The sequence below is a fragment of the Monodelphis domestica genome, chromosome 1 (assembly GCF_027887165.1).
Source record: "Monodelphis domestica isolate mMonDom1 chromosome 1, mMonDom1.pri, whole genome shotgun sequence".
Classification (NCBI taxonomy): domain Eukaryota; kingdom Metazoa; phylum Chordata; class Mammalia; order Didelphimorphia; family Didelphidae; genus Monodelphis; species Monodelphis domestica.
Genome location: NC_077227.1, coordinates 170,558,245 through 170,583,600, shown reverse-complemented (window position 1 = coordinate 170,583,600; position 25,356 = coordinate 170,558,245). Strand labels below are relative to the sequence as shown.

Genomic DNA, 25,356 nt, shown 5'->3' with positions numbered 1-25,356 from the left:
ATATAATGCCTTATAAAATCTGGGTTTTCTGGTATCTGGAACAGATGATTTCAATATACATTATTCCTTATGGAAAAAAATTCGTTTGGTACTCCACCTTTTTGGTACTTGACCTGCCTTCTGGAACAAATTAACACTGAGTACCAAGGTACTTATCTGGCATCATTGGGAAAGGAAGTATTCTATAGAAGTTAAAGAAGTAATGGGAGCTGGATTCCTTTGAAAGTCATACTTTCTTATTTTAACCATCTTCAATGAAAATTCTTCTGAAATGTGTTTTGCATTTTTCTGCTTTTTAAAACAGTTCTCAGTTTGGAGTAACTCATATCTAACAGTTACACTGGCTGCACTGATGTTATTACTTATAGAGTTTTAGGGCATGTTTGCTTTCAGCAGGTTCAGACTAGTTTATCCTTCTCCTTTCATCTAGGTTCTGGCTTACAGTGATATCAGGTATTGCTGCTATCCTGGAAGAAGGAATGTTTATGCCTCAAGAGACTCCTCCAACTGTTTCCTATGGCTCTCTAACCTTCTTCCTCCTGCTCTTCTAAGTTCCCCACCCTAAATTTTATGTAATTGGTTACCATCTTACTCAAATGCATATCATATAAACTGCACAGATTAACAGAAGAGGAAATAGAGTACTTAAATAACCCCATCTGAGAAAATGAAATTGAACAGGGCATCAATTTTCTAAGGAAAAAAAAAACACCTCAGGGTCAAATGAATTAACAGGAAATTCTACAGAGTATTTATTTATTTTAATTGTTAATAACAGAAGAGAATTTATTTTGAGCCCTGAGCATGGTCAGAGAATTGCCATTTAAGGGTGAATTGTAGGGGAAGATAATTGGGAAAAGAAATGCTATGGTGTGAATCTTAACATTTCTCAGACTCTACCTTGGAACATTTTCTTAAGGTTATGGTTAACGTTATTCCCCATTTAAACAATGGAGATATTTGATCAGGAATGTATTGGGAACTTTAAAATTACTCCACCCATACTTAGGCATACTTTAGGGGAAGATAAAATTGTAAACTCCTTACTGAACAATGAAAGTACTTAACTCATAGGTATAGTGAGGCAAAAGCCCTTAAGCTAGGTCTATTTTTAGATCTAATACAAAAGAGTGCTAAGTACCTATGAAGGTCAAATTAATCACTAAAAGGTCAGGCAACTTTCAAGGGGCAAGCTTAACAAAGAGGTGTGAAGTACTCAGAAGATATAATCTACCCAGAGAAGGTGAGAACTAAAAACTAAGAATGGGCTGTCCTAGGGAAAGTGTCTACTGTGATTGGTAGACGTAAAAATTTAGGGGAGGTGACACAAGAGAAATTTCTCTTTCAAAGGAGCTGTCTGAACCAGTTCAAGGTAGTTCGATTTAATTCAGCTTTGGAAGCTGAATTGGAGGTCAGGAGTCAGAGGAGGCTGCTGGGTCTCTGAACACTAGAGTTTTGCTTGGAAAGATCTTGTGGTGAGTGATTAAAGACTGACTTAGTTTCTCTCTTAAAGAGAAAGGTCTAGGCCATTGGCCTAGGCCCTATCTTTTTCCTACTATTTCCTCTTACTCTGTCTCTTTCCCTTTCCTTAATTCCTTCATTTGTATTAATTAAATCTTCATAAACCCAGCTGACTGGGTATTTCATATTTGGGAGTTTTCCCATGGCGACCACTTCTTTTTGGTAAAAATCAAGACACTAAAATTATTTTTACAGTTTTGGCAATACAAAGTCTTGAAACCCACATTTTTGTGGTCACAATGGAGGAAAATTGGTTATTGATATAGTCACAAGGGCGAATGGAAGGGCTGAGAAATGGCTCAGCGAGGCTTCTGTCAAGTTCAATAGGTGACTGCTGCTCATTACCAACTTAGGCATGGCATTAATCTTCCAAATTACGGGAGCTTTTCTCCCTCATTTTGTTACTTCCCACTTTTTGACTGTTATAGCAAATTTTCTATAATCATACTTGAAGGGAACCTCAGAAAGGCAAGGCCTAGAATATGGGAATTGTGAAGGCAGATAGAAATTTTTAGCCTTTATGAATGAGTAAGCAAGTTTAAAGAGGTCCCTTTTCTTAAAAGGAAGAAGAATTTAGGTCATATGGAAAACCTGGCAAAACATCAGTGCCAAAAAGTGGGGGAAGCAATACATAAATAATGAATTCTAAGTGGCATTTTTAATAAACAAGGTTCAGATAGAACACTGAATGGCTCCCTAGTACCAGTAAAATTTATAGATTTTGGAGTTTCTAAGCAGGAAATGATGAGATTAGAAAAAGCCTTTTTGTGCCTAGGAATACTAATGAAATCACCTATAAAACAGGCCTAAGTTCAATGGTAAATGAGCCCTTATTACCAATAAATACTCAGGAAATTGAAGTGTGTACCCCAAACTAATTTAGAAAGATTTAGTGATTCCCCAGCTCTATCCAGCTTGGAAGTGAAAGCCTCAGGCTTGAGTCTGTCCTTCGGAGAATCCACAATCCACCTCAGATGGGGGCCAAGCCCAAGCCGAAGTGATGTGACTCTTCTAGTCTCCAGAAGCTTCTCCCAGTATATCACTCCCTCCTTCCAAGGATCCAACTCGGGACCTTCAGCTTGGGAGAGTGACACGCTGCTTTGTTTATTGCACCAAAGAGTCACTCGACTTTGTCCTGGGCTTAGCCCCCATCCGAAGTGGATCATGGATTCCCACAGGGACAGGCTCAAACCGGAGGCCTTCTCCTCTGAGCTAAATCAAACTGGGGAATCACCAAATCCCTCTAGGCTACAAGTTTGGGGTCTTCTACATTCCATGTTGACATTAGAATTCAGCCCAATCAGGAGAATTATTTTCACAGTAATTTTTATCTACAAACTTTACATTAGCTGACTCAGTTGCAACATTATTTTTTTCCCATACAAAATAATAGTTAATAGAAGTAAAAAGCCCAAGTTATTTAAGAATGATTGTAGTTCTTAAGTAGTTAAAGGTGAATGAAAATAGTTTTTAAATCCTGAGCATCTCAACCTCCCCAAAGGGGGATTGTGAGAGGCTTTAAAATTAAGGAATGGGGGCAGCTGGGTGGCTCAGTAGATTGAGAGCCAGCCCTAGAGATGGAAGGTCCTGGGTTCAAATGTGACTTCCAGACACTTCCTAGCTGTGTGACCTTGGACAAGCCACTCAACCCCCATTGTCTCGCCCTTATGGCTCTTCTGCTTTGGAGCCAATACATGGTAATGACTCTAAGATGAAAGGTAAGGGTTTAAAAATAAACAAATAAAATAAAATTAAGGAAAATTAGAAGCATTTTTAATCTTCAGAATTTTTGGAGTTCATTTTCCCATTTTGAAACTTAAATTTGTCTTTTAAAATTGTTTCAAGGCTTAAATTGCCATGCAGTCATTTTAATGTGGTTTGGGGTTTTGGGGTGATAGAATATCTAGTTAGAATTTACCTAGTGCTAGACAGTATTTTAATTTTGGCCACGAAACAGGAGGAAGGATCATTTTCAAATTTAGAAGTCCTGGATAACCTGTGATGTGGATTTTGTTTTTGCCTTTATACTTCTATAGTTTGTAGGGTTACTTTTTATATGATAATTTTGATAGAATAAGGCAATCTTTCTGATTAAGCATGTAGTTTGTATAATTTTATAACTGCTGTAGAAAAGACATTAATATAATTAATAATATGGGATGGCAAATTTAAGGTTAGCAGCATGGATAATTTTTATAGTGAGTAGTATATGGGGATTTGAACAAGTTCTGTTAAAGAATGTGTTTATGGATTTCTCTTGTAGCATTGAAGCTGTACAAAAGGAGGAGTCTGCAGGAGGACCAAAGTCTGCCAGAGAGAGGAGGCCGAAGGAGGCACATCAGAACCCACCAGATATGAAAGACTTAAAGACTTTAGGGGGGCGGGGAGGTAATTGTTGTGTTGTCAAAATTTGCCAAGGTAGACTGCCTACCTTTCTCTGGCACGTGTCAATGTGTTGGGCATTGGGGAGTGCCCCCATATGCCAATTGCCCATCCCTGTACCCCAAGGCTTTCCCACCATTAGTGATAGAGTCCAACCCTATATAGCATCACCCATTTGTCTTTTTGTTTGGTCAGTGAAGTCCAGTCTTGACCAAAAGGGGTGGGGGGGTCAACATGGAATCTAGAAGCCCCAAAACTTGTAGCCTAGAAAGAGTTAATGATCTCCAGTCTACATAGCTTAAAGGTGAAAGCCTCAGGTTTGACTTTGTCACTTGAGAGTTCCTCCCTGAGGGAAAGTCCAACTTCATAGGTCTCAGGCTAATAATAGACCTCCAGGTAGTTTGGGTGGGAATAGCTAATCTCATCAGATCAGATTAAGTATCTCTTTTGTCCTAATGGTTTCTCCCCTGAGGCCCAAGTCCTTTACCAAGATGGCGCTACCCTTGGCTGGGTTTTTCCCTTTTGTGTCCATTGTAAAGCCTCAGCCCCTCACTATTATTCCTGTCTGGGACTCCTCATTTTCCTTTGCTACCATTGTAAAGTCAATCAAACATCCCTCTTATCCTCAACCCCCAAGTTTCACCTAGAAATGTATTTAAGCTTGCCCACTTTAATGGCTCCTTAGAATTGTCCAATCTAGTGTGGTTGGCTTTCCCAGAGGTCAGTGTCCCGAATGACCAGAGTTCAATCCTCCGGCTCTGAGTGGGCCTGTGGCGCACAGTTCTGTATAGAGGCCCACCGTCACACTGAACCCCTTTCCTTAATTAAACAGCGACTTTCCGACTATTTAATAGTTCTGTGTTTTTCTAAGTCAACAATACTATTCCATCATATTTATATACCTTAACATGGCTATTTGTTCCCCAACTTATAAGTATTCCCTCAGATTCCCACTCTTGGCCTACTCCAAAAAAATTAAAAGTATTTTGTATATTCTTAGAGTTTTTTTGGCTAAGGGCTAATCCCTCCTACAACATACTTTTCCTCTAATTCTCCTTACCCCTGTCTTAACTTTTCCTACTATTTCCTATTGAGTAAAATGAATTTTTGTTTCCAACTCTTTTTGTGTCTGTGTGTTTCCCTCTTTATTTGGACCAGTTCAGAGGAGGGTAGGGTTCAAGTGTCAACCTGTTCCCCATCTCTTCTTCCTTGGTATAGCTATGATTGCATGATATTATTTTCCCTAGCCCTTTCCTTTTCCCCTCCCCCTTGGATGTTCCTCTTCCTTTCTCTTTCCCTTCTTAAGATTGCCAAGTGATAACTACTCCCAGACCTCCTCTATTTGAGGATTCAGAGGAAATATGTGTATCATCTTTCCATTCATGTTGACCTTTTTATGTTTCTCTTCACTCCTGGGTTTAAACTTCAAAGTTTCTCTGTAGCTCTGGTCTTTTCATTAGGAATATTTGGAAGTTCTTTATTTCATATTAAAAAAAATTTTTTTTTTCCTATATAGTATCATACTCAGTTTTTCTGGGCAAGTAGTTCTTGACAGAAAACCTATATCCTTTGCTCACTGAATTTCATATTTCAAGTTTTCTGTTGCTTTATAGTTGTTGATCAGTCATTTTTCTGTCTTGTCCATCTCTTCTTGACCCTATTTGGGATTTTCTTGGCAAAGATTCCAGAGTGGTTTGCCATTTCTTTTCCAGATTATTTTACATATGTGGAAACCGAGGCAGAGGTAAGTGTCTTGCTTACAGCTAGTCAGGGTCACACAGCTAGTAAGTGGCTGATGCTAGATTTGAACTCAGGACAATGTATCTTCTTGGCTGCAGATCTGGCACTCTATCCTACTGCATTGTCTCACTGCTTGATAGTAGTAGATGCTAAATTGCATGGGTGCTTGCATTATTTTTGCCTTGACTGGAAGCACTGGATGGTGGCTATCATGTTCCTGCAGGACAACAGAGGTGAATTAGAGGAAGGATCAGGTCCTCTCTGCCTCCCTTGCTATGATGCGTTCTTTAGCCTCCATCCTGGAACTTACCAAATTCTGCCTTGTATGCTTCCAAAAACAGAAATGGAAAGTGGACTGACATCCGACTTCTCTCCACACTGATGGGCAGTTAGCTGCTTTTGGGACATCCATTTGGGGAGGAACTGAACTCACTTGTTCTTCTCTTGTGTATGGTGGTCCTTTGGAGAGAGTCCTTTAGGAGCCCATCCTGGAGGCTGTGGAAACTGGCCCTTTGGTCCAGCAGTCAGTGGCCTGGTTGGGGCCATTTCCACTAGGTAAACAGCATCAGCAAACCTTGTGGACCAGCACTGGCTGATTGTCCTTCTCTCCCTCTCTAAGACTCCTCTATTGACTGGGAAAAAACACAGAATTATTAAATAGTCAAAATCACTCTTCAATCAAGGGCAAAAGTGCTTCAGCACCAGCAGGCCTCAACACAGAGCTGTGTGCCACACATGACTGCACAGACATAGGAGGATGACAATTCCCTACAGAGTATTTAAAGAACAATTAATTCTGATATTATATAAATTATTTGGAAAAATAGTTGAGGAGAAGAACCCTACCAAATTCTTTTTATGACATAAATAGGTAACAATACCTAAATCAGGAAGAGGAAAAAAAAACAAACAGAAAAAATACTACAGATCAATCTTCCTAATTAATAGACAAAAAATTTTAAAATAAAGTACTAGCCAAGAGCTTACAGCTACATATCACAAGGCTATGAACATGTTGGTTTTATATCATAATGCAGGGATAGTTTCATATTAGGGAAATTAGCATAATTGACCATATTAATAACAAAAACAACAAAAACCATGTAATTATCTTGATAGATGCAGAAAAATCTTTTGGCAAATTATAAAACTTAATTCTATTAAAAATATGAGAGATCAATGGACTATATGGAACATTCCTCAAAATGATAAGATCAGGAGTGAAGCAAGGATTTCCATTATCACCACTATTATTCAATATTGTACTGGAAATGCTAGCTATAGCAAAAAGAGAAGGAATTGAAGGAATTGGAATAGGTAATGAGGAATAAAGCTAACATGCTTTGCAGATGATATGATGACATACCTAGAGAATCAACCAGAAAAGTAATCAGAACAATTAACAACTGTAGCAAAGTTGTAGGATATAAGACAAATCCACATAAATCTTTAGCATTTCTCTATACTTCCAATAAAGTCCAACAGAAAGAGATAGTAAGAGAAATTCCATTTAAAATAACCAGAGACAACCAGAATCTACCTGCTAAGACAAACCCAGGAAGGATATGATCATAACTACAAAACACTATTTGCAAAATACAATTCAATCTAAACAATTGGAAAATCATTAATTCCTCATGGGTAGGTTGAGACAAAATAATAAAAATTATTATTCTACCTAAATTAATTCACTTATTTAGTGCCTTACCAATTATACTATCCCACAAATTATTTCATAGAGCTAGAAAAAATAATAAAATTTATCTGGAAGAACAGAAGACCAAAAATATCAAGGGTTGAATAATGAAAAATATAAAGGATTACTGCTGACCCTGACCGTGGCAGATTACATATCAAACTGTATTATTAAGTGGCAACCATAAAAAAAATCTGGTCCTGGCTAAGAAATAGAATATGGATCAATGGAATATATTTGGCATGCAATGTATAGCAATAAGTAACCATAACATCTAGAGTTTGAAAAACCCAAAGATACAAGCTTTTGGAAGAACTCACTATTTGACAAAAAGTACTTGGAAAACTAGAAAACAGTACGGCAGAAATTAGACATAGACCAATACCTCATACATATACGATCAACTGTGAAAGACTTAACTATTATTAGCAATACAAGGATCCAACACAACCCCAAGATGCTCATGACATAAAAGGTTATGCATTGCCATAGAAGGAACTGATGGAATCTGAATGCAGACTGAAGCATATCATTCTCCATTTTATTTCCTTCATGAATTTTTCTCTATTGTAAGCTGCATGAGTCTTCTTTTACAACACGACAAACATAGAAACATACTTTATGATAATACAGGTGCAACTTATATTAACTACAAGCTTATAGTGGGGGGGGGGAGACATAAGAGGGTGGGAGAGAACATGGTTTGCAAAATATCAGAAAATGACTCAAAATTTTTTTTAATTAAAAATCTTAAAACTAAAAAAAATTAAAAAGTCACAGTATTACTTATAGTTGGTTAAACTGGTATTTATTATTGTAAAAATCTAGTGATCCAGTGGTTATGAGTTCCATGTTTTATAATATCATTTTTGGGCAGGGCAGAGACCAGATGGCAGAAAAAGTACACTGACCCCCCTGGTCCTGAATAAGTACTCTTCAAAAAACAGCTCAAAATGAATTCTGGAGCAGCATAACCCACAAAAAGACAGGGCAAAATAATTTTTCAGCCTAAAACAACTTAGAAGACCAATACAAAAGATCTACCACATTGGGGTGAAAGTGAAGCTCAAAGCAGCACACCAAGAAAGGTCCCACCATGGCAATAAAAAGCTGAATAAGGTTTCCAGAGCTCTCAGCCACAGAGGGGAAAGTGGGTTGGATTACTGCTCAGAAGATTATGGGGTCCCTTTGCTACCTCTGGATGCAAAAACTCTTGCCACATTGCTCATACATAGATCAAGATTGAAGTCTTGGGTCTCAGGATGAGGAGGAGTGCTAGTACTTGCACTTGGACAGTACTTGCAGCCTCAGGGGAGTTGAGAGCCCTGGTCATAGTTCCAATGCAGAAAAGAGGGTTTGTGATTGCTCACAGATCAGAACACAGGCCAGGAGGATGTTAAACACATTTCTACTTAAATCATGTCACCATGGAAGAACTGAAAACATATAGATTACTAGAGCTAGCTCTGAAGGCAGCTGACAGAGAACCTAAAGTTTACAAGAGCACTCCTTTCACCACAGGAACAGAAAACAACTTTAATAATTTCGTAAGTTAAAAGAAAAAAAAAGACTGGAAAATGGGCAAACAAAAAAATAAAAAATAAACTCATAATAGGAAGTTATTTTGGTGACAGAGAAGACCAAAACATGAACTTTGAAGATGAAAACAAAGTCAATATTGCTGAATTCAAAGCCTCCAAGAAATAAGGAATTAATCGAGGAACTGAAAAAGGATTTCAGAAATTAAATTAGAGAGGTAGGAGAAAAACTGGTAAAAGAAATGAAAGTGATACAGGAAAATCATAAAAAAAGAGTCAATAGCTTGGCAAAGGAGGCACCAAAAACTATTGAAGAAAATAATATCTTAAAAAACCGAATAAGCCAATTGGTAAAAGAGGGACAAAAATCCACTAAAGAGAAGAACTTAAAAAAGTAGAGTTTGCCATATGGAAAAAGAGATACAAAAATTCTCTGACGAGAAGAACTCTTCAAAAAGTAGAAGTGACCAACAGAAAAGGGGGTACAAAAACTCACTAAAGAAAATCGTATCTTATAAATAAGAATTGGATAAGTGAAAGCTAATGACTCCATGAGACAGTAAGAAACAATTAAACAAAGTCAAAGGAATGAAAAAAATAGAAGAAAATGTGAATTATCTCATTGGAAAAAAACAACTGACCTGAAAAAGAAATCCAGGAAAGATAATCTAAGAATTATTGATCTACCCGAAAGCAATGGTAAAAAAATAAAGAACTTAGAGATAATCTTTTAAGAAAATTATCAAGGAAAACTGTCCTGATATTCTAAAACCAGAAGGTAAAATCAAAATTGAAAGAATTCACCAAGCACCTCCTGAAAGAGATCCCAAAAGAATAATTTCTAGGAATATCATTGCTAAATTCTAGAATTCCCAGGTCAAGGACAAAATATTGTAAGCAACCAAAAAAAAAAAAAACCACAAACAATTCAAATATCTGGAACCACAGTCAAAATATCACAAGATTTATCACTTTCTACATTAATGAATTAGAGGTCCTCGAATATGATATTTTAGAGGACAAAGGTGTTAAGATTTCAATCAAGAATCCCATGTACCCAGCAAAACTGAGCATAATCCTTCAGAGGAAAAATGAATATTCAATAAAATAGAGGACTTTCAAACATTTCTAATGAAAAGACCAGGGTTGAATGCAAAATTTTATTCTCAAATATTAGACTCAAGAAGTATAAAAAAGTAAACAGGAAAGAGAAATCAAAAGACATTTAATAAGTTAAACTGTTTGCATACCTACATAGGAAGATGATTTTTGTAACTCCTAAGAACTTTATCTTTATTAGGGCTGTTAGAAATAGTGTACATAGACAGAAGGGTAGAGTGTCAGTTGAATATAATGAGATATCTATAAAAGAATTAAAGGATGAGAAAGAGGAATGCATGGGGAAAAGGTGGAAGGGAGAAATATAATGGGGTAAATTATCTCACATAAAAGAAGCATGAAAGAACTTTTATAGTGGAGGGGAACATGGGGAAGGTAAGGAGGAGAGCATGTGAAACTTAATTTTATCAGAATTAGATCAAAGAGGGAAAAACATACACAATCTTTTAGGTATAAGAATTTATCTTACCCTGCAAGAGAATAGGGAGAGAAGGGGAATGAGGATGATAGAAAAGAAGGCAAACTGGGGAATAAAAGGGAATTTGGTGGTCAGAAACTAAACTCTTTTTGAGGATGAAGAGCATGAAAGGAGAGAGAAAAGGATAAACAAGGACCAAAATAGAGTTGTGAATAATCATAATAATGAAAAAAATTTTGAGTCTCTCTGAGTCCTCATTTCTCAAATACATAAAGAAGTGAGTTGAATGCACAAGAATACAAGTCATTCCTCAATTGATAAATGGTCAAAATAAATGAATAGACAATTCTTAGACAAAGAAATTAAAGCTCTCTATAGTCATGCAAAAATATTCTGAATCACTATTGGAGAAATCCATATTAAAACACCTATCAGATTGGCTATAGTGAATGAAAAGGAAAATGACAAAACTTGGAGGGAATATGGGAAATTTGAGACAGTAATGCATGGTTGGGGGGAATTCTGAACTGATTCAACCATTCTGGAGAGCAATTTGGACCTATGTTCAAAGGGGGTATGAAACAACATATAACTTTTGACTTAGCAATACCATTACTAAGTTTGATAAAGGGATGAAACAGAGATTTAAAAAAGAAATAAATAGAGAAAAACAAAGATAAAAAGAGATAAAAAATGACAGGGAGAAGGACCTACATGAACAAAAATATTAAAAGCAGCTCCTTTTGTGGAGACAAAGAATTGGAAAGTGGAAGGATATTCATCAATTGGGGAATGTCTAAGTTATAGTATATGATTATAATGGAATACTATAATGCTAAGAAATGATAAGTAGGAGGAGCACAGAAAAACCCAAAAGACTTACATGAACTGAAGCAGAGTGAAGTAAGCAGAACCAGGAGAACTTTGTATGTGGTGACAGCAATGCTCTCCAGTGAATAACTAAGAATAACTTAGCTATTCTCATCAGTACAATGATTCAAAACAATCCCAAAGGACTCATGATAAAAAACATCTGCTTCCAGAGAAAGAACTGATGGACTCCAAATGCAGACCAAAGAAAACTTTTTCCACTAAGACATGAATCTTCAAATAAAATGTCAATGGTGAGTAAGGAGAAAATAAGAAATGATGAAAATAATTTATTACAACAATCTTTACAGATTTTTTTCAGTCTTTCTTTTTTTGCTGTCCTCTTCCTCTGCTCATATTTAAAGCCTTTGGCCATCTTTTTTTGTGACAAGGATAGGTTCATCTTCATAATTGGGAACATCTCATTTAAATTCTTTAATAACCTGTGGTGTGAAAGGTCTGTTTTCAACATTAAGACATTCCCATTTGGTGCTAATTTGAGCATGTCCCTTAAAGGGAAAAGACATTCATAGGAATCAGTCACTGCTTGTGGTTTTCTAGGTGTCTGTGTGGACACTGAGGTAGTACAAATAGGAACCTATATGGTAGGGGGATGAGGGTTTTTGGGGGCTGGGATTGGTAGTGGGGTGGGAGGAGGGACAGGGAAAGAAGGGGCATCAGGAAAAGGAGCAGGAGAGGGAGTTTTAGTCAAGAGTTGCTCAAAACAAGAGGGGATGTTTTCCATTCAAGACATATGAGAAGAGTCCATCTGTATTTCAAGAGAAATGGGATTTTTCTCTCTGAGTAGTTTGGGAACAGGCTCGTAAAAATTTGAATTAGACATTTGAGTGGGATCCTCCTTTTCTATTGGATCATGTGAAGAGTGTTTAAAATTTTTCAATTGAATATCTAATGCTTGTATTTTTGCTTGCAATTCCTGATCTTCAGCCTTTTGCATCTTAATATTAATAAGTAGGAAAAGAATTTCTAGCAACATTAGGAAAAAAAGTCAGTTGGGAACCTTAATGGTTTCAATTCGACAAAAACCAAAAGGCTTTCTTGTACAGAAGTGATTATGTTGTTCTGTTTTTATTTTCTACAATGATATAGCATGGCTGTATTAGATGGTTGGTTTTTTTTTTTTTTAAGAGGAAGTATAGGAAGCTGGGTGGGGTGTTTTTTTTTTTTTTTTTGGAATAGGATCTAGTTAGGAGAGAGGATCAGTAGCCCCCTGAAAAAGGAAAATGAATCCCTCCTCCACTGGAATAGAGTTTGGGGGGCAGAGAATTTAAAGCTTACCAGTATCAGGAATAGCAAGCAGCAGTGACAGCAGAAGGAGTTAGCAGGAACAGCCTCTGTGAGGGAGAGACCCGGCTACCTGACTCTCCTGGTGGGCAGGTGTAGGCAATGAGCCTTAGAAGGCTTTGAAGGGTTTTCAAGAGGGAGAAGGGAGAAGGAAAAGGGGAGAGGGGAGAGAGGAGAGGGAAAACCACAACAGGAGAAAAAAATCTGGTTCCTCTAGTTCTTTGTCTCTTTGTGGTCTCCAAAAATTTAGGGCTAGGGTTAGATGATAGATATTGAATTGTTTCTTTCTGTCTACTTGCAATATTTTCTCCTTGACCTGAGAACTCTGGAATTTGGATATAATATTCCAGTGAATTTTTATTTTGGGATATCTTTCAGGAGGTAATGGATGGACTCTTAATTTTACCCTGTGGTTAAAAAAATACTAGGACACTTTTATTTCCTTGATAATTTCTTGTTTTATGATGTACAGCCTCTTATTTTGATCATGGCTTTCCAGCAGTCTAATAGGACTCTCTCTCCTGGATCTACTTTTTTCCTTTTATTTTTCCATTTATTTTCCATCCAAGTCAATTATTTCTCCATTGAGATATTTCACATTTTCTTCCATTTCCTCCCCTATTCTTTTGACTTTGTTTCCTGTTGTCTCAGGGAGTCATTAGCTTTCATTTGCCCAATTCTAATTTTTAAGAAATTATTTTCTCCAGCGAAATTTCTTATATTCTTTTCCATTTGGTCAATTCTGCTTTTTAAAGAATTCTTCTCTTCAATGAAATTTTTTTAACCATTTGGTCCATTTAGTTTTCAAGATGTTATTTTAGTGTGTGTGTGTGTGTGTGTGTGTGTGTGTGTGTGTGTGTGTGTGTGTGTGTGTCTTTCACCAAGCTGTTGACTTTTTCTTGCATTGCTACATGTAGCTGCCTTGATGCCAGTCTAATTCTGAGTTTGTTCCTTGATCTTCCCTGTCACCATTGGAACTTCTATGGTCACATTATTTTTTCGATGCTTGCTCATTTTTCTACTCTTTTGTTTCTTGGCTTTTAAATTTAGATTACAATTGGACTCTGTTCCCATTGTGGAAGGGGCCTTTTTTTTTCAGTTTTTTCATGCTACTCTGCAAATTTTTAGTTCTTCCAAGATAGTATGATCTAAGGAGAGGTATAGTCAGTGACTGCCTGGCCTGTGCTTTGGTCTATGAACAACCACAAGTACTCTTTTCTGTTCTAGAACTGTGACTCAAGTCCTTGATTCTCATAATCCTTCCTCTTACTCTAGGACTGCAATGCTGAACAATGGGCAATGCAAAAGTATTCTGCACCCAGTGCCAGCAAAGGGTAGCCTATAATCTACCTTTTTTTTTTTTTAAACCCTTACCGTCTGTCTTAGAATCAATACTGGGTATTGGTTCTAAGGCAGAAGAGTAGTAAGGGCTAGGCAAGGGGGGTTAATGACTTGCCTAGGGTCATACACCTAGGAAGTGTCTGAGGCTAGTTTTTAACCCAGGACCTCCTGCCTCTGGACCTGACTCTCAATTCAGTGAACCACCCAACTGCCCCCCTGTAATCTACTTCTGACCAGTTTTCTGACCCCGTTTCTACCTCTGAGTTGAGAGCTCTGGAAACTGTGTCCCATCACTAATTCAGTTGCCTCCTAAGGTTTTATGTTGACTTGCAATGGGTATGAACCATTGCTAAACCCTGCTGGTTTGCCTGGCACAGAGTATACTGAACTATGCTTCCCTCTCACCCTAGTTAAATAGACCTTTCCTGACAAACTTCCAAGCTGTCTTGAGATGGAAAATTGCCTTACCTCATCCCTTTGTTAGTTAGTTAATAGAATTCCAGATGATAAAATGTTGCATTTGACTTCAAAGAGAGATAGTGGGATTTCCATAATTTAAAATGGATTGAGCTTTCTCCTAATTTATAGGCAAAAGGGAGCTCCTTATGATATTTTTCATCTTTTAAAGACAATTCTGATGTCTTTTATTTATTTTTTTCACAATTATTTTGGGAAATAGCTGCTTCTACTCCCTGCCTCATAATTGAACCCTCCCTTGTAATAAAGTTAGGCAAAATAGACATAATAGACTGTGCCTGAAAGCATACATTTTGTTTCTAGTAGATCCACACATTACTGGATCTTGGGATGGATTAAAAACATTTACTGGAAAAAGCTTTTGATTTTTAGTATACTTTGTCCTTTAGCATCTGAGATGAATAAATATCCAAAGTAGCAAGATTTTGAAGACACTCAATATGCCATATGAAAGTAAACCTGAGGTTCCATTTTCTTTTCTTATGGGGGGACTCCAGAATGCTCCCATTCTAGCACTCCTCTTAAGAAAATGAAAGGAGAACTTTCTAGCTCTCCTCAAAGAAAAGTGAAACAGAAAAGGATGCTACTTTTTACTAAGGAAAAGTTTTATTAAAACTGTGCAATCAATCAGTATTTAGACAGCAGTTTCATAAACATTTTGGCATTTAAACTTCTATTCATTTTTGGCATGACCTTTGGGATAGCATATAAACAATCCTGGGGAAGGGGAAAAACACTAGATAACATATACTATAATGCTAGAAAAAAGAAAACAAACTGACATTATAACAAAATTATTTTTTAAAGACATGAAAAAGGTACATTCAAAATCAAGGCAAACATTGGCTTTCTTTATACAATGGTGTTCACAGAGCTGATCCCCTGAGTCAAATATAAAATTAAAATAACTCAGCTCTATTCTCCATTGGCAAGTCTGCTAATGTTACCCTTATATAAGAAAATGGTATATGGAGTGAAAGGACCCAGAACACCCACAATATGAGATATATAACTGGTTCCTACACTTTCAAATCATTCACATCTTTGAAGGATAAAAAAAAGTGGAACATTTCATAAAAAATTAACAAAACAACAATATATACCCATCTACTCTAATGATGGGCTGAGGCAATGTATGTATATTCAGTCTTTATAAATCCTTTTAAAAGTAGGCTCAAATTACCAATTACATTTTTGTATAATTTCAATTAGAAATAAAGTTGATATCCAATATTTTCCCAGAGTATCAGACTATTTTATGGAAAGAATTTTGATAATAAATTAGAAGTATGGAGATATAATTTCCTAGAAAAACAATGCTTTGTGTGAGATACAGAACACTTGCATGCTTTGTAATTGCTGAATGCAGTTTACTCTTAATTTATCCACATGTGGATTATCCAGGCAATTTTAAATCCCAAGTTGTATTCTCTCTGCCACTTTCTTCCCATGATTATTTATTTGGTTACTATGGAAAGGATGTTAATATTTTAATTTTGACTTAAGCAAAGGATTCGATAAACCTACTGTGAAAAGAAAATAAGATCTATATATGCTAACCTACAGCCTAATAAAATTTCTTTGGCGGTAACTTTCTTTTATTGGACAGTTCTTTAACTTTTCAAAGCATATCTTCTTTCTTATTTGTTCTTAAAAGTGGCCCTCAGAAGTTAGTATAAAGAAAGCTGTACTCTAAAACTTGATTCAGGAAAGTATAGAAAAACACTTCTTGTTCTTTGCTCCAATCAAAAAATAGCATTGACTGTCAGGCTGATTCAATACTCCAACCTACATTGAGCTTTCCAAGATTGTCTTTATAATGCTAAGACAATGAAAACAAAGTTTGTATTTAATATTGTTCAGTTGGAACAGACTAGAACAATTTTTTTGGGGGGGATTTAAAATACCTCCTTTTGGGGATTTAAAATACCCCTACCTGGGGTATCAAAAATAAATACAATTGAACTGATTCAAGAGAAATATTGTAAGAAGAAGCACTGGGTTCAGAAGCTCTAGGTTTGTAACCACAAAACATTCTATATATGTAAACTAAAATTATACAATGTTAGAACTAAAAAGAGTTGGTCCAACCTCATTTTGCAGATGAGAAAACTGAGATGAGAAGGGTTCAGTGAATTGCCAAGAAGACACAGTGCATTAGTAAAAGAACCAGTCCTATAATCTGCACTTTCTGAATCTTAGTCTAGTACTCTTTCTTCATTCTGACCCTGCAGGTAATGACTCTATTATAGCTCAGAAGGAAACCTGGTAGAACATCTGATGACGTCTTCTGCTATCAAAAAAACAGATTGTGTTTTGTTTTGTTTTTTAGGTTTGATAGATGGGATATCTCAAGAGCAAACAACATACAAAAGCTTCATTTGTTCTTTAGAGGCCAAATACATATGATCAGAAATAACATCGTAAATAACCCTTTTAAGCAAGAGTAGAGCTAACTTGAAATAAAAATTTTGTTCATGGTAAAAGAATTCAAATTCAATAAAAAGTAGGAAGTCATATTAAATACAATATAAATAGTTTCCAAAATACTGCTAAAATTAATAAAGATATAGGCAAGTATTTTTAAAACTTTCTGTTAAATTGGAATCTAAAAACTTCTTTTAAAAGCACATGTTGGAAAAATTAAAGTTTAATTCAAAATGTATGCAGTGTTTTAGAGAGAAAATTTATTATGAACATTTGATGAAATGTCAGGTGTTTTCATGGTCTTTGCATCATGCAGAAAGCATCTACCCTTTTTGCCTAACTTTGGACTGATTTCTAACCAGTAAAGGATTATAGGTGTCTTGCTAAGAGGATTTAATGGAAATAACTTAATGGTAAGGTTAATATAAGACTTTCCTATTGCTCTTAAACACTTGGAAAATACATGAGCTGCCTGGCAAAAGACCAAAGACTGAAAACACACATTGTATTAGCCTTGCATTCTTATTTTCAAAGTATAGTTTTAAAATGAGTTCAAAGAGTTTAAAATAAAATTCCACCTTTATGTTCATCTTCTAAGTAAATTGAGCAAAACCCACAATGACAATTTATAGTATTTCTGGTCTCCAGAACCCTTACTCTGTAATCACAGCCAACAGAAATTGCTGGATAATCTGTGGCTATTAAGATAATGTAATCAGAGGTCCACATAATAAATAGGCAGGATAAAACTTGACAAAGTAAATGTGTATTGTAGTTGGCCTTGGGAAAATTTTTTTAAAAAGCTGAATTTATTAACACTGTAGGTTCAAAATTTAATGAAATAAAGTTTATGTTAAATAGATAAATTCATCCTTTGCTGAATGGTCCAACATCTGAGGTTTAAACAAATTTTATATGAATTATTCTTACACTAAATTTAAATACTTTCCACACAATATATTTTTTTTGCAAACTTCAATGGTTATCAAAGCTGTGTCTACATTATGGCCCTGACAAGGTAGAGTGTTTATAGGTTGGCAACTGGTGAGCATTCTTCTTGCAAGGATATATTTTTGGAGCAAAGGGCTACTTTATATTTCTCCCAGTGCTTACAATGGGAATAATATGAAATGGAAGTAAATTTAGTCCAGAATGCTGAGGATATGAACTCCCTTAACACCCTAAATTAAATTTCTTAACTCACTTAAAACACTACAAGTGTATCTTGCTTTAAGCTAACCCAGCATCTACAATATACAAATCCAACTGGAAACTGTAGTCTTTGCTTTGCTTTATAAAAAAAGATTTCCCACATAATTCTTTTAATTAGCAACCTCCTTAGTGCATTTGCAGTGATTTAAGTGAAGATTTGAATTGTAAATAAATTTTCAGTAGCATATATTGCAGAAAGTGAGATCTACCTGTTCTATGATCACATCTGTTCTTTTTACCTATGTCCCTAAAAATTTACCTGAAGACCTTTACCCCCAACATCATTACAGAGGAAAGTTTCAAACCTTTTGTATTAACACTGAAGATAATTGCCTAGGTTAATTCAGAGGGTTGCCATAATGATCTGAAACTGAATATAGTCTGATGAAATTTCTGGTGGGATTTTGTGAGCAGACTGTTAAAGAAGAATGGCTCTGTATTGATTTTAAAAAAATTCTATGATTGAATCATTAGATTCAATGGAAAGTACCGATGCCTGACATTTATATGTGGAATGGGCTCTGGAGAGACATAATTGGTTAACATAAAAATAAGAGACAGAGGGTTTAATGTACAACTAAATTTGCCTATATGCTGAGGTAACTTTAAATATCTTTGGTTTTTCTTTATTTGCTGATAAAAAGTACTTGAATAAAAACATTAATAGCACCATAGCTATATTGTGTTTTAATTATGTAAACTTTGATATCTTTAGCTACTAATGCTAAATATCCTTTCTAAAAAGCCACTAAACATTATTTCAAATCTGCTCATCTTTAATTTGTCATAGGCTAGCCTATATAATTTACTGGTCTTTGGTATGAAAATATGGATGAGCAACATCTACTTGTACATTTGGCATAAAATGAAATGTATTAGTACTTATAGCAAACAAGTCTTTGGAGAAGAATACAGTTACCCTTTGCATATCAGCCCCTTGGGAGTGAAAAACTGTGAAGTGACACTACTCTGAAAGAGAGTGATAAACTTCACCTTTTGGTAACAAATTCATATTTAGATTTAACACACTTTAGCTAGTAGAAAGTCATATTTGCTGTACACTAAAATTTTTGCTTGATGAGACACATATGTACATATCTTTGGTGACAAAAATTTTTCCCCCCTTCAACAAGTAGATTCAACAATTTAAAAATAGTTACTCTAATACTGTATAGTCAGAAAATTACTTGCTGAAGGAAAAAAAAATTACACTTGACATTCTTTGGAACTATTTCTGGTAAAATGCTCTGGTAACAATAAGGTAGTTAAAATTGTAGAAGTCTATACTAATCTATTTAATCAACTATAATCATATAAGCCCTATAGTCTTGGGTTAGTAACTACTTGTATAATAAAAAATTTTAATCAGAGCTTCAAACCTATAGTTTTTAGCTAATTCAATTTTTTTGAAAATAATGTTTGACTTTCTTCTCTTTTCTACAGAAAATTCTTTGGTAACAGGATTATTATTATTATAATTATTATAATGCCTGTTTAGCAACAATATTTAAAGAAAAAGGTACTGGTACACAATAAGCAAAGAGGTAACAGCCTAAAGATCTGCATCAGCAATGGCCTGGTTAATCAAAACCAAACAAACAAACAAAATACTTTTATTCAGGGATTCTGGATTAGTTTCTTAGGCTTTTAAAACTAGCTCTAAGTCAAACCACTCCAAGATGCATGTCCCATAATCTTGATGGGATATTTTTTAGCTTTTTAAAACTAAAAGTTTTTGGTTTTTTGTTTGTTTGCTTTTTGATAATGTTTATAAAAATTTTTTAAAATGTCTAATTGTATTCCATAATTTTAGATACTGGTGAAATTAACCTATACACTGCTCCTACTTAAAAAGCAAAAAACACCATACCCTGTCAGTTTGCCCACATTTACATGAGGCAGCTCAAAAGCAACACAATGTTCCCTGAGTACAGGAAAAAAAAATAACACTAGAATAACTTTAAAAGGAGGTAGTATAAAACAGGAGCTATAACAGGCAGGAGTAGCATTTATTCTTGCATCAGATTGTTCACCTAAAGCTCTGCTTTTTTATTTTTTCCTGAAGCTCACATTTTAAATGGACTCTTTAATGGAAGCTTTGAATTTGAGTTGAAAAGTAGTTGTCTTTCCAAACTTCAGTTTAGTTTGCTTCTAAGTGTATTCATTTTGGCATACAACAGAATTCAATAAATATGTCCCTACCATTGTTTGGGAATGCTAGGATTGGGGAAGGGATCCTCTTTCTTTATCAAAGGATTTCTAGTTCATTTTATAATCCTATCCAACAATGGATCTATTCAGGAAAAGTTTTAACGAGATTAAAATATAAAATTCTTCTTAAAATAAGACCCCAAAGTAATTTCTAGACAATTTTTATAACATTAAAGGAATGGGGAACCATGTTAAGATCGTGCTATTTTTTAGAAAATCCCCTTACACTGCTGTTCCATAGTGTTCAGCACAAGGTAGGAGTTCAATAGATACTCATGACTCACTATTCTCTATAATGCTCTATAGTATAGACGGTATGCCCATTTAAAATCAGCACGAGGATGAAAATCCCTCCCTGAAGTTAATGTTCTCCACTAACAGCTCTGATACTGAAGGAAAAAATAGTACTGAGTTCTCTAAATAACACATGGAAATGGATAGAGCCCTGAACACTTGTAACCCTAGATAAATCCCAAATAAGTATTTTGGAGGGCTACTGTACTTTACAATAAAAAGCAACCATAAAATTCAGTATATACTTAAGGCAACTTTATGTGCTCCTGTCCTAAGCAATGCTGTGAAAATTGACAAGGCATAAGGCAAAGAGTTTCATAATAAATAATGGAAGGCACCGTTACTGTGACGTTCTCCTTTGGGAAGTTTCCTTATCCCTTCAAAATCAAGCCAGGATTAGGAAAACAACCTACAAACTTAAGGAATTCACTCTCAAAAATGAGTTCTACAGTTAACCTTGGGAAAATGATGAATGTGAAATATTTCCATGGACAGGCTTAGACAGCATAGTCTTTTGAACAACTGTCATCATTGAGGGCATACTGAAAAGGCACAGCTCTAGAAGGGTTATCTGGGTGTACTCAGGCTCTATAGGAAAACTCTAAATGTCTTTAAAGATGTAATTTGCTACATGCAATTTAAAAATTATTGTTATTTCAATAGAGTCCTCTTTTTGCCAGTGATTAAAATGGTCCCAATTTCCTCCAACCCCCCAATTAAATGGCTCAATACTTCTCCTGGTCAGAGGTACTTAATTATCTCACCTATGTGGATCTTATAATTTGTTAAAAAGTCAGAGCTTCAGGTAAACATTCTTACTCTTCCACCTATTACTCCTTCGATCAAACACATTACACATACAGCAATAAAAAAAATGCTAGTAGGAAGTATCATTGGTTACATAGCTGAAATCAACTACAACACAAATGAGGTCACTCAGTTGTCTTCAGAGTTCACCATTTGGCAAACTGAGGTAGATAGTCAGCAAAGGGGCTTAAAAAGTCCTCTCTGCTCCAGTGATATAGTTTAAACTCTAGTCAGATTGACCTTTTCACATTTCTTACAACAAAACATTCAAAAAAAAGTGAGTTTGAAAATTAAAAAAAAAAAAACATTCAACAAAAATATTAAAAACATCCAGTAAGACATCAGGACTTTCACAACATGCTTTGGCTTCCTGTTCATTGTCCTTCGAACAGACATTTATATATATATAATAACATATATATATATAAATATACATATATGTATACTGTGAAAATGTCTGGCATGGCTGTCTAGACTGGAAACTCATTTTTATCAAAGCACAGCATTGTAGACTGTAACTGTAAAGAAGAAGCAGAAGTCTGCTCAGCAACTGATGGCACTGAAGGGTCTTCACACTTATTCATGGCAGGATCTCCACCAGAATCACTGCCTAAGAAGGAATTGGAGGTAGGGGGTGTCGTACTTATAACTGAAGACAGGTGTAGCTCATCATTAGACTCATGAGAGAATCTTCCAGAATCTCCAGTCTCATGGCTTCCTTCACTATTTGCTGAATGCTCTGTGTCAGTTGTAATCCCAAAGGGCACTTGGAAACTGGTTGGCTGGCCTGGGGAATTGGGGGAGTCTTCATCGCTTATTAAAACAGTAGTACCTGGCTGATAAAAGCAGACCGTTTGAACAAATCTTCTTTGAGGCTGTAAGGAAAAAATACAAAACAGAAATGATAATAAAACACTTGCAGAAAATCCTAAGGACTAACAAGTATAAACATAATGAATCTGATTTCAAGGGCTCTACAAAAATATACTCTTTAAATACAAACAAGATATTCTCATAACAAAATCTCTTAAATATTATCTATAGTTTTAGAACAATTCACTTTTATAGAGTAGACAAGCACTTTTAGCAAATTGTTACTTTGTATGAGTATAATTAATGAGTTATATCTATAATGAATAGCACCACACATATTTTAAGAAAGAATGAAAAATTAAAGTATAGTTCTTTATTTTGCTTTGTTTTCCCTTTTTATAAATACTACTACTTCATATGGAGTACTTTCAGGCCTGAATTTAGATGAGTTACCTGCTCAATTTTCACCTTCTTGGAATCTTGAAAAAAGAGCCATTTTTTCTTAGGGTTAGTTTTTGTTATAGGACCATAGCTATTGATAATCAGGTCAGTTCCACCCTGAAATAAAAAAAGAAAAATTTTAATTTAATTTAATTTTAATTTAACTTCAAAAGCTTCAACATATTACATTTATATTTGAAAGAAAATTATAAAAATAAATATATTACATAACGTTATTTCTTTGATTCTAGTAGCAAATATCAATCTGAGATGTTTTTAAGGTTATATCTAAGCTGACCAAAAGTATAGAACGTGATTAACTTGTGAGATTCGTTTTTGAAGGATTTTGTAGTGCTGATTACATATATTGCTTGGTGCTACATGTAAACACAAAAAGAAGCATAGTTTGATGGATTTATGACTCCTCTCTAAGGGTATTCGAGATGATAATCTACCCATGCTTTCTTAGCTTTTGTCATTCTTGTCTCTATCTTTCACCCAAATTCTTCATAGGGAATCTACCCAACACAGTGGAGAACTTTCTCTAATTCTTCTAATATTCTGTAACATCCTTATGATAACCCCATCTCTTGCTAAATGACGAGGCCACCTTCTTTTCTCATCATGATGATAGCTTTCAAGGTCACATCTTATGTGCAGACTACTTATATCTACTATACATCTATCCATTACCCTTTGGGTTATCCATAGTTCTGAATTTTCCAAGGTTGTGGTGATTCAGACCATTCTCCTCTTTAATCTTTTGGGAATAATAGCTCTTTTGCATACAGACTAACTTTTTTTGACAGATGTATTTCACACAGGGAAGAAAAATGCATATAGTTAAGGTAATACATTAAATTAGCTTCTAAGCTCAGGGTACCTTTGCATCCACAAAGCTATTTTGTGCTATCATTGGTAGTAAAGATTCTTCATTCTCTACAATTCCTTCCAGGCTCTTCCTCATCTCATTCCCACTGGTTAATGAGGCATTGGTACGAGATAATTGTTCAGTTCCTGTCTGTGAAGTTTTAGAAGCAGATGTTTTCCTAAATGAAAAATAGGAAATATTATTACATAAAAATATGAAAAATGCCAACTTACACAAATTACATTTTGATAAGAGTAACATTCTTTAATATTTTTCTCTAACATATAAAGACATTACTACAATTAATAGTAGGTGTTAAGAGTACTAGATTTTACTTTTATCACAAAATACTTTACTTATGGGAATCTACTTTAATTCTCCCCTTGATTTCTGAACATGTACAACTTGTTCCCTTAATGTTAAGCATCAACTGTCTAACATTGATGGACTGTTTCAGGTGTTAGGTAGTAGTATATTATTTACCTCCAGTTTATGTAGAAATAATTATTATCTTCTTGCCTTATTTTCTAAAGATTTTGAGATAATCTTTAGCTTGTCATACAGTCAAAATGACTTTAATCTGTATTTTTTAATGATAGTGACAGACTAAAACAGTACAGATTATGAACAAGACTTGGATATCTGACTATGTGAAGAGATTTAGTGATTTATCATTCATGGTTCACTTAATCTGAAGTCACAAACTTCAAAAGATTTATTTAAAATCATTAAAGTAAGAAAATAAGACAAAACTGAACTGTTTTATCTGGTCAAGGGAACGCTTTCCAAGTACTTGTACTTAATATTATGTGCTTGTATAGAAAATTCTAGATGATCTTCTAATGGAAGGGAAATAGAAGCATGAATAATTTTAAAATTGTGTATATTTGGTTTTGACTTTCAAAAAGTAGACTCACCTTCCTAATGATATTTTGTCTAGATTAATTAAAATAAAAAATACACTTTTAAAGTATAAACCAATTAAGGACAAAGGAATTAGCCTCTAAGTGAATGGTTGAGAGAATTAGTTTAAAATTAAAAACCTTTTCTTCTAAATAATGGGTAATCTTCATGAGACTGAAAATTGATTATATACATGTTGTGTGTAAAATTTTATTATCTTGGTTTGAATTGACAATATTTTAAAAGAAAAAAAGTAAAAATCTCTTAACTCTATAAAAAGGATATTTGTTTGTCGAAATTATTTTTACTCTTTACTAAACAGGAAATTTTTTTGCTTCCTCCACCTGCAATCTATTCTTTATATTTGTTACAGCTTGTCATAGGACATATAGTACAAGGAATTTGGTGCCTGCCATCTGTATTTAGTTGTAGAATCAACACAGGATTTTGAATTCACAAAAAGCTTTGAGATTCCTCTTTAAGTTTTAGAAAGGAACAGCGTATAAAGTAAGCAGTTATCAACTTTCCTACTTCTATTTTAAGATGTATTTAAACTATTTAATTTAGAATGGCATGAATGATGCAAACTTGGCTCAATGCTGTCTAAAGTTCACTATTTAAGCAGTTACAAATCAATGATGGTTTGAAATGGTATCATTAGAATTGCCTAGAATTATCTTTTACATTGTGGAATTTGTTTTCTCTCACATTCTATTCATAGAAACCTCAAAATATTTCTTTTTAATTACAGATCAATAGGAATTATTTTTATAGCCGCTTCCCTAAAAGGAGTAAACTATATTACTCTGGTTAGCTGTAGTAATAAAAATTTATTATTTCTTCTTGAACAATGAATCATTTAGGCATTTGAAATGGGTACTTAAGAGGTTTTGATTAAGGATCACATTCATAATCAAGTGCCTCACTTTTATTGCATCATATAGAAATGGACTAAGAGTGTCCTGGCATC

General features: G+C 34.8%; 1 protein-coding gene across 1 annotated transcript in view; it reads right to left on the bottom strand.

Moving 5' to 3' along the window:
• Nucleotides 1–14,991: 14,991 nt before the first annotated feature.
• PRTG (protogenin) overlaps nt 14,992–25,356 on the bottom strand; it is a 135,783-nt gene continuing 125,418 nt past the window's right edge. The window contains exons 18-20 of the mRNA XM_003339999.4: nt 23,496–23,661; nt 22,625–22,729; nt 14,992–22,233 (exon numbers count right to left, since the gene is read on the bottom strand). Of these exons, the coding sequence (XP_003340047.1) occupies nt 21,829–22,233; nt 22,625–22,729; nt 23,496–23,661 (676 nt within the window). The 3' untranslated portion in view covers nt 14,992–21,828. The remainder of the gene's footprint in view (nt 22,234–22,624; nt 22,730–23,495; nt 23,662–25,356) is intronic.